The sequence below is a fragment of the Alligator sinensis genome, unplaced genomic scaffold, assembly GCF_000455745.1.
Source record: "Alligator sinensis unplaced genomic scaffold, ASM45574v1 scaffold642_1, whole genome shotgun sequence".
Taxonomy (NCBI): domain Eukaryota; kingdom Metazoa; phylum Chordata; order Crocodylia; family Alligatoridae; genus Alligator; species Alligator sinensis.
Window position 1 is genome coordinate 1,026,329 of NW_005842289.1, and position 10,274 is coordinate 1,036,602.

The 10,274-nt window shown below is 51.4% G+C and overlaps 1 protein-coding gene across 1 annotated transcript in view; it reads left to right on the forward strand.

The window, feature by feature from the left end:
- Positions 1-8,849, forward strand: part of FHOD1 (formin homology 2 domain containing 1) — a gene marked incomplete at its 5' end in the record, with an annotated part of 78,523 nt that extends 69,674 nt beyond the window's left edge. The window contains 8 exons of the mRNA XM_025209432.1: positions 1,323-1,505; positions 2,064-2,183; positions 3,996-4,157; positions 4,430-4,620; positions 5,544-5,736; positions 5,828-5,990; positions 6,986-7,162; positions 7,708-8,849. Coding sequence (XP_025065217.1) covers positions 1,323-1,505; positions 2,064-2,183; positions 3,996-4,157; positions 4,430-4,620; positions 5,544-5,736; positions 5,828-5,990; positions 6,986-7,162; positions 7,708-7,790 — 1,272 coding nt within the window. The remainder of the gene's footprint in view (positions 1-1,322; positions 1,506-2,063; positions 2,184-3,995; positions 4,158-4,429; positions 4,621-5,543; positions 5,737-5,827; positions 5,991-6,985; positions 7,163-7,707) is intronic.
- Between the last annotated feature and the right edge of the window lie 1,425 nt (positions 8,850-10,274).

Genomic DNA, 10,274 nt, shown 5'->3' on the forward strand with positions numbered 1-10,274 from the left:
GGGGAGAGAGAGATTTACTAAGTCTTGATGTAGATGCCAAGTAGCTGAGATACCACCATGCCTACAGATAAATTAATCCCAAGGTTTCATTCTCCTCACTGTTAAATACTTGCTATTTTCTGTTCGTTGTATAATGACTTCAGCTTCCATCTCTTGGATCTTGTTCTGCCTTTGTCTACAAGGGGTACAGAGCCCTCTAAGATCAGAAATCCTCTCCTTGATGGTCCAGGAACATGTAGGGCTATGGTTCTGCTGGAGGCATCTGACCACCATGCACCATCCCAATTACCAGCCTGCCATTTCTGAGGGAAATGGGCAACACGGCTTCTAATGGAGCCTCTTCAGTTTCCCCTTTTCTCCTTCCAGTGGTATATTTCTGACCTGGGGAGGCGGGGTGGGGAAACATCTCTCCTGTTAAGCATATGGGAGCTGATGCTTCAGGCCAGGGCTGTGTGGTTTCTCATGGGGACATCCTTCTAGATGTTTCTGTCTCATGGAGTTGTGCATAGGGGTGATGAGGGTTGGCTCCAGTGAGACATTCTCACAGAACATGAGTATTTCTGGGGGCACTTGCCAACAGCGTCTCCCCAGGTTGACCTGCCCCTCTGCATCTCCAAAGCCAGTGCATTTGATGTGTTTTCATTTTGCCTTTTGCTTGGCTTTGGCAACTTGACACACACAGATTTGTGAGGATAAGTTGGGCATTTCCATAACTTCCTTATGTTCTCAGGTAGTTCCTTTGCTAGCACTTGATTTAATTTTGCCAGGAGCTGTTTGTTCTTTCCCTTATTCACCACTAAGAGTTCCCTCAAGTGAGACTCTGGACACCTGACAACCAGAAGGTGATTCCCAGAGTGCACTTCAGAGCCTGATTTGGAAGGAGCTGTCTTCTGCTGTTGCCTTTTTGATAGCACTGCCATCACATACAGCCCCTCAGCAGCAGAGGGCAAGTCCACTCCTACTGCTCAGCTTGCCTTTGCTCTCACTTCTGCCTAGATATATGGGAGAAGCCAAGGTGCACCCACCAGTGGGGTCATTCTTCCAAAGAGCTCAAACTATTGAGGGTCAAAGCCACATGTCTGCTGGGAAGCTTGTTGGACCCAGGTCCTAATAATGCTGGCTCAGTTCAGGGTGTGAAGGGAGCAGGACAGTGGTTTCTTCAACAACAAGCCATGGCCATAGTGAACTTCCCACTCTGTGGGATCCTCAAATGCTGCCACTGAAACCTGTGGTCCTAGCCATGGAGTTCTTATGTGGAGTCGCTTCTCTGGCAACTGAAGCCCAAGCATGGCCTCTGATATATGGCTCTTTGCACATTATAGAAAATCCTGACCATGGTCCCAACAGATGAGGAGAAGCAGAAGATCCAAGAGGCACAGCTAGCCAATCCAGAAGTCCCCCTCGGGTCAGCTGAACAGTTTCTGCTTACCCTCTCCTCCATCAGTGACCTCACAGCCAGACTCCAGCTGTGGGCATTCAAACTGGACTACGAAAGCATGGAGCAGGTAATGAGGCAAACCCAACCCACCAGCCATTTCCCCTACAAACCAGACTGACCATGATCACCTTAGTGTGTGTGTTGGCAAGAATGCTAGTCCCATGAGAGCAGCTATGACACGTTCCCTCTGTGTCTCAATTGTGCCTAGAGATTATCAGCTGTACATACAAACACTGCTTCATTCTCAAGCCATCTTATTACTATTTGGATTGGTTATAGATGCATATCCAGGTTCCACGCCAATGGCCCAGTTCTATAGCAAATGGGACCTGTTGTCCAGGCTGTCTCATCTCCTAATCTTGGGGATTCTTTTGGCTATAGTTTATTTCCTGTGGTAATTTCAGGAGGGATCCACATCCTCTGTCATGACTCTCAGCATTGGCTGTTCCAAGCTGGGGTACTTTCCCTCCCTTCTGAGCCTTGCTCACTCTCAGGTAAAGTGGAGCCATTCTTGCTGTGGTGAGGTTGCTGTTTCCACACAGCATCAGGAGTGAATGCCATCACACTCCAGGTCAAGTATGGACTGGAGCAGGGTGTCACAGTGCATGGATGTTTTCTTGTCCAGGAGATTGCTGAACCTTTGTTTGACCTGAAACTTGGGATGGAGCAGCTGGCCAAGAACTATACCTTCAAGTGCATCCTCGCCACTTTGCTGGCTACAGGCAACTTCCTGAATGGTTCCCAGGTAGGACCATGGTGGTAAAAGGTCCTTGGGAGACTGCACTTGGAGCTGGGAGTGCTCCAATTATAGACTAGTAAGACTGGAAGGGACTTCAGGAAATCATTTAGTCCAACTTTCCTGTTCAAGGCATTATCACCCCTATCTAAACCATCCCTGTTAAGTGCCCGTCTAACCCATTCTTAAGAACATTCAAGGATGGAGCTTCCACAGCATCACTGGGTAGCCAGTTCCAGTGCTTAACCACCTTCATAGTGAGAAATGTCTTCCTAATATCTTCCTAATCATCACCAAAATTGCTCTCTGTCCTGAGATAAAAGCCCAGTTAAGTCTGCAACATCTATTTTCACTTCCCTTAGCTGGAGGAGGTAAGGCAGTTGCCACAACACTCAGGGACCTAATGTGACACATGTGGAAAGGAGGGCCTGGGATTAATGTGCCCAGCTGATCAGGTGTTGGGTGAAGAGGGTGCTGAGGTAAAGTGATACTGATAAGAGACCATCAGGGAGCAGAATCTGGGACACAGTCCTGGATAGCCCACAGATCTTGATGGATCATCTACACCCCTCCTGGTTCCAGTTAGTGTAGCTGCTTCAGTGTGGCATTGAAACATGAGCAAATGAGCTCCGCTGAAAGAAACTAAAAAGAAACTAGAAAGGGAAACTAAAAAGAGTACCTTCAGCAGAGCTAATTAGTATGGCTGTGTTAATCTGATGCTACACTGAAGCAATGTGATGCTGCTGAAGTTAGAGAAGGCCCAAGGTGGTTCATGCAAACTGGAAGAACAAACAAGGGAAGCCAGTGTTTTGTGAATGAGAGCCCTAGTCAGGCTCTGTTAGGTGCTGTACAAACACATGGTGGGAGGTTCTTCAGCACCAAAGAGCTCCCTCAGAATAGAGGAGGGTGTGAGGGGAAATGGAGTCACTGAGAAGGAAGTGACTTGGCAAAGGACCAGCAGGGCAGCAGCAGAGCTGAGAAGATGGCCCACAAGACTTTGCTAGCTCTCCAGCACTACTGGGGATTCCTAATGCAGAGTAATGGGGTTTGTACCCAGTGCCCTTCCAGAGACACCTGGGGGCTGTGCAGTGAGGAGCACCAGGGTTGTGGGGTGACAGGGGGCAAACTCCCTAAGACCAATTATAGCACTGGCCTGCCTGCCTGTCTTTGGGCAAGCCACCCACCTTACTTTTCTGCCACGCCTTGTTGTAAAGTAATTAAGATGTTAAGTAGGTAGGAGGCTGCCCTTTGGGTGCCCTGATGTCCAAGGTGGTAAACACATGACTCCGACCTCCCGTTATCATGTCCCATGCTTTGCAGATGTCTCCATGAGTTGTGCTGTGCTCCAGCTTGAGGCTAGGCCCAACTCAGCAGTGTTAGGCCTCTATAACTCAACAGAAGCTGAGCATGCAAGCAGGCCTCAGCCAAAGCTGGAAAGCCAATAAGCAAGAAAAGCTGCTGGCAGAGGCAGCTTCATAGTTGGTAGGGTCAGAAGGAACCTAAGTAGATCATCAAGTCTGACCCCCTGCTATGGGCAGGAAAGAGAGCTGGGGTCAAATGACCCCAGCTAGGTGATTATCCAGCCTCCTTTTGAAGACCCCCAGGGTAGGAGCAAGCACCACTTCCCTTAGAAGCTAGTTCCAGATCCTAGCTGCCCTGACTGTGAAGTAGTGCCTACTGATATCTAGCCTGATATCTAGCCTATCTAACTGACCAGTTGGTAGGAAGGAGAGAGGGTTGACCTGGGCTCAGCCCTTGCCCTTCTTCTTCGGGGCATGCCCTCCCTGGGGGAGATGCTCTGCTGAGTCTGTTTGGTTTCAGAGCAAGGGCTTTGATCTGAGCTACCTGGAGAAAGTCTCTGAGGTGAAGGACACTGTGCACAGGCAGTCCTTGCTGCATCACCTCTGCCAGATGGTGGTGGAGAAGTTCCCAGAAACCACCAACCTCTATTCGGAGATCGCAGCCCTCACACGATCAGCCAAAGTAAGTTTCAGCTGAGCGCCAGAGCTGGCCAAGAGTTGACCCATTTCAGGTGGTCCTGGCTTTCCTGCTTTTGCCCTTTCCCCTGCTGGCCTGGGGAACAAGACAAGGGCCTGGGCCTGGAGATGCTGCAGACCCTCCACCATGCTGCAGACCCCACAGTCCCAGGGAAGGGGCCAGGGGCCCTGCATTCTCACTGTGTCTCACATGCTGCTTGTACAGTGCCTGGACCTTGGAGAAGGATGTGGGAAGATGCTGATGTGCTTCTCCTTCAGGTCGACTTTGATGAACTTGCAGATAGTCTGGTTCAACTGGAGCGAAGATGCAAAGCATCATGGGACAGCCTGAAGGTGATAACCAAACATGAGTACAAATCTGTTCTGAAGAGCAAACTGACAGACTTTCTGAAGGAAAGCACCCAGAAGATCATCATCCTGAAAGTGGTGCACAGGCGTGTGCTGAACAGGTCTGTCACCACCCCACTGGAGCTGGTATGGGCAATGCAGGGCTCCGAAGTTCCTGGCTCTCTTTCTCATAGCCACTGCCTCATCCTTACTGGGATGAAGGAGGGAGCATGTGGGTGTTGAGTCTAGGTGGCAGGCAGTGGTGGCTGGTGGTTATGGTTGTGGATGCATGAACATGAAGGGGCAGGGAAGGAGCTAGTAATGAGTCAGGGTGAGGTGGGGACAGGGAGGGAATATGCACTGGGAGAATGGGGGTGGTGGGATGGAAGTAGGAGTGTTTGGTAAGTGGGATGGAAAGGGAGTTTGTGGTTGGTGAGACATTGCAGGGGAAGGAAGAGAGCATGTGGTGGATGAGGGCATGTGGTGGAGGCTGGTGAATAGGAATAGCAGGAGCAGAGGGGGAACACATGGCAAGTGGAAGTTGAAATTCAAAACATTTGACTTGAACTGAAGTATTAGGCCATTGACTGGGCCTGTTCTGCCACTGCACCCAGCTTACTTGGGGAGCTGCACCACCTTCTGTAGATGTTCCTGTGGAGAGACCCAGAGTTCAGACCTAGTCCCAGCAGGATGGGGGTGTCTGAATGAGCTATTCCAGATCTTAGGAGAGTGGGAGTGTCTGAGGGAGCTGTTCTGAGTCCCACCAGGGCAGTAGCACCCAAGGGAATTATCTGAGGCCCCAGGACGGCAGGGATGTCCAAGCAGGCTAGCCCAGGTCCAGCTGATAGGGATGTCCGAGTGATGTAAGTGGGGGTGTTTGGAAAGAGGTGCCATGTCTGGCTGTTCATACTCTTCTGCCTTCTCCCAGTGATTTGCATAAGACCTTGGGTGCTTCCAAGTGTACCTGGGAGGGTGTCAGGTTGAGACTGGACCCATGTGCAGCCTTGATTTCCCCTGCTTAACCTGCTGGGCCATGCCTCTCCAGGTTTCACTCCTTCCTGCTGTACCTGGGCTACCCTACCAACGCAGTGCGAGATGTGAAGGTGACTCGCTTCTGCAAGACCCTGCGGGAGTTCGCCCTGGAGTACCGCACCTGCTGGGAGCGCGTCCTACAGCAACAAAAGAAACGGGCTGCGCATCGTGAGAGGAACAAGACCCGGGGCCGGCTGATCACAGAGGTAATGAGCCAAGGAGCACCCCAGGGAGCCTGAGAACACTATTGCCTTCTCTCCCCCCCACTATCCTACTGAGCATCTCCTCTTGCTGCAGACAGAGAAGTTCTCCAGCATTGCCAGCAGCACTGAGACCAGCTCCCCTGTGCCTGCAGTATCTACTAGCCCCGAGCAGCAGGCTGAGGCAGGCCATGAAAGCATGAAGAGCATGCTGATCTCCTCCACAGAGACTCCTGCCCGGCGCAGCAGGGCCAGCCGAGGTAGGGGCCATACTCAATCCAGTGCTGGCATTGCAACTGGCTGGGGAGAGGGAGAGCAGGAGCCAGGAGCTAGCCTGGCCCTGGCTGTACCTGTACTGGTTCACAACCCCCAACTGTCCCCTCTGGGCCTTCAAAGTGTGTCCAAGGGCTCCTCACACTGTCTCAAGATAAGGCCCAACAGGCTGTGCTATGGATAGTGTATCCATCTGGTGCAGCTTGCTCTTTGCCATGTAGATCCATTCTGCAGCAGCCTCTCAGTTGCCTCTTGGTGCCCAGTAAAGCCCTTTGCTTGTGAGGGTGTCAGTGGCAGGGATGGGACAGGCCATGCTTGTTCCTGGCCATGTCTCAGAATCTGCCTGGCACTAGTCTGGTGCTGCTGTCTGGGCAGCCAGGGATGGCAGTGCCCAATAGAGTGAAACGCCACCTTCCACAAACTGCTGGGGTCCTGCTGACTAGGCCACGTGCCGAGAGCTTGATCTCCTGGGGCATAAGGCCAAACCAGCCAGTCAACCGCCCCTGCCTCAGCCTTACATGCTATTCCATGGCTGGTGAAGGGATAAAGGAGCTCTGTTCCTGCTGCTTTCTGCATCCATCAGGCAGCACTAGGAATTTGCCATTTGGCTGCTAGTAAGGGGCAGAGGGGCTTACTAGGCAGCAGGGAGGTGTAGGGTTACCAGGCCAGGGGGAGGGGTTGTGAAGCTGGTGTGCTGGGTTAAGAGTACAAAGGATGGTAGCTTTGGGGGAATGTTCAAGACAGCTACAGGTGAGGGTCTGCTGCTTGGGAAGGGAAGCAGTTGAGTGGGTTTGAGGACTTGCTGGGCAAGTTTGGATATTGGGCAGGAGGGTCTGGAGAAGGAAGGAGCCAGATAGGGCTGTGAAGGAGATGAGTCAGAGGAGCTACAGGAGAGGTTGATAGCAGAGCTGGCAGCTCTGGTGCAGGTGGCTCTGCACCCTGAGAACTAAGGATGCTGACATTTCCAGTGCTCCCTCTGCAGGTGTGGGACAATCCAGCCCCTCCAGTGGGTCCCCAGCTCAGGAGGACACTTCCAGTTCCCCTGATGATGCATCGGATGAAATCATGGATCGTTTAGTGAAATCTGTCACTCACAATCCCAACCCACGGCCAGGTGCCGCCAAGGAACGCAAGAGGTCACGTGTGAACAGGAAGTCCTGTAAGTCAGTCCCCAGGCAGTGTCTCGCCCAGGCAGGGCCACCATGGCTGTGCCATGTCCCCTGAGGGGTGGTGGGGAGTGCTCCTGCCTTCTCTTCCACACCACTTCCAGGGGGTAGCTGGGAAACAAAACTGTTGGCTGCATCCTCCATGGTCTCTGGTTGGACTGTGAGTCAGTGTCACATTTCCAGTTCCTCTCATATGTGAAGCCCAGTGTCAGACTTCTCCGAGCAGCTGCTCCTCTGTTGCTGCCCATAGGCATCAGAGAGTCATGCAGGGGAGGGGCCCAGGCTCCTTTTCAGTCAGTCTTCTCAGATGGCCCCTCATGTGGATTTTACAGAGGGTAGTCTCCTTCTGGTACAGCCATGGGACCTGTGGGAGGGGGTTGATGGACACCTGTCCTGAGTGAGCAGAGGTGATGTCAGGGAGGGGAAGGAGGCAGAGTGTTCCTGCTTGTGTGCTGGGTCTCTAGTGACCAGGTTTTCTAGAACCAAACTAATCCCTGCAGCAGGCCCCAACCTCTCACACCTTTGCTTTCCTCTCCAGTGAGGAGGACCCTGAAGAGTGACCTCAGCGAGGACGTGGTGAAGGCACTGGGCCTGGCCCGGACTCCTGGTGTGGATGTGTGAAGGCTGCCATAGCAAGCAGAGTGTGTTGTGAAGGAGCCTGAGCATGGCCTGTGCTGCTCCCCCCCTGTGCTGCTCCCCCCCTCGAGAGCGAATGGAGCTGTGAGTGTGTGGGGAGCCCCCCTGCAGAGCCAGGACAGTGCTCTGTGTCAAATAGGAAGTTGGGCAGGTGGTCACAGAGATCAGGACACATGAGGGGGCATTGAGCCACTGGGGCTGAAGCCCCAGTTTGCTTGTCACCACAGTCCCTGCCTGGGCCCCAAAGCCTGTGCCATGTGGTGGGGTCTCCTACAAAGGCTGCTGCTTTCCCTTCACTCTGCCACTCCCTTCCCACCCCCGCTTCAGGTATCTGTGCCCTGCTGCCCACACAGCCCAGCTGTTGTGTGGTTTCCTGCCACAGTGCTGAATCTTAAAGGGCTTTACCTCAGGGATGTTGCAGCTTTTGAGCACCTAGCCAACAGCTGGGGAACTCCTTGTGCTTAGAGAGGGAAGTGCTGTGGGCCAAGCCAGCGTGGAGAGCAGCTGGAAGCAGTAGGGGTAGGGGACTGGAGAGAGTTTCTGAAGTGGATGCTTGTGGTACCCCCCCACCCAGACACACCTTTGGGGAAAACCCCATTTCCTTGTTTTGCCTCCTGCCCCTGCTTCCTTCCCTCCAGGACACTGCACTCTGGTACATCTCTGAGCTGTCTCATGGATGCAGTCAGCTTTTACCTAGGGACAGGCTGCTGGCTCTTCTATCTCATGCAGTCCTCTGTTCATAGTACAAGGCTTCTGCCCCAACATGCAGATGCCCCCTTGTTTGTAAGCTAAGGCAAGGGCATTGTGTGTTGGCTTAGGCTGTGTGTGCTGAGGAGGGTGTCATGTGCTCTGTCCCTGATGGAGAGCTGAGCTGTCTGTGTGTGTGGTTGCTCTGGATTTGTAGTCTGAACTAGGATGGTGTGTGTGGTGGTCACCTACCACTAGCCCTGTATCTGAGGTAGTCCCAGCCTCAGTGCTATGGCTAGAGAAGGCCCATGTCGTGTTATATGTGCTGACTGCACTGAATAAAGACACTTGACATTGCTTGTCTGTGGTTCTCTTTTTAATACACACGGTCTGGACCCAGATGTGTTCATTGCTACCCAAGACTGGGAGACCGAGTACAAATTTGCCTGCTGCACTACTCACCTTGTCCCACAGCCCTTCTGCTGGGCCTGTCAGGCACTCTCCAAGGACGAAGAGAATTGCTCTGCTTTTTCCAATCCTTTCCCACCACAACAGCTTTACATTCAGAAGATGATGACTGCAAGGAATTTAGAAGGGCAAGCATGAATTAAGCAGAATCACTGTGGGTTAAAATCACTTAACCGAAGGATGCTACAAGGGCTCTGGGAGGTAGAACAGGAAATCTGCTGTAGCTTCCCTGGGTTAGATGTGGACATGGACTGAGTTTTTTCTGCAGTGTTATCAGAGAACAAATTGCTACTGGGAATTGTGTCACAGGAGACTGTAGCTTCCTGGATGAAGACTAGAGAGCATACCCTGCTTATAATGGTGGGGCCCACCTATCTCTCAGTGCAATAGGTGACAGATTTCTTTGTCATGTAGTTACTGAACTGGTAAAGCAATGATGTATTTGTATATGGCTTTGATAAGTCAGAAGGATGTTGTAGGAGGGCTGGTCGTAAGAAATAACCTTGTAGTGAGTTATCACAACTTGATTCAGTTTCAAAGAAACAGAAGGATAAACAAAAGCAGGTCTGTAACTAAGGTTCTTGATTTCCAAAGGGCAAGGTTGAATAAACTAAGTGAGCCAGTTAGTTAAATCAACTGGATTGACAAGCTTAGGGCCTTGCATGTAGAGAAGGCCTGGATTTTATTTTTTTTAAGTCCAAAGTATGAAGCTATATGGAATTTACATCCCACTAGGGAAGGACCCAAAACCAATTGGATCAATAATCATTGAACAAGAATATTAGAAGGAAGCAAGGAGCCTGTAAGCCATGGAAAAAAAGGTTGATCAGCAAAGAAATCTGCAGCTGAGAGGTCAGGAAGTATAGAGATAAACAGAACTGGCAAAAGTCAAGCTGAATTGGACTTTGCAAAGGAAATTTTAAGAAAATAGTAAAAGTTTTCCCCCCCATATAAATAAAAAGGGGAAAGACAATGTGGAGCTGCTCTGTAGTTAGAATGGTGCAGAGATGAAAGATAATATAGGTGCAGCTCAAAAACTAAATGAATATTTTGCCCCTGTTTTCAATCAAGAGGATAGTTTCATAGTTCTTAGGGTCGGAAGGGACCTAAACAGATCATTGGATCTGACCCCCTGCCCCGGGCAGGAATGAGTGCTGGGTTCATAACACTCCAGCCAAATATCCGTCCAGCCTCCTCTTGAAGACCCCCAAGGTAGGAGAGAGCACCACCTCCCTTGGGAGTTCATTCCAGAGCCTGGCAGCCCTAACTGTAAAGTAGTGTCTCCTGATGTCCAGCCTGAACCTTCTCTCTAAC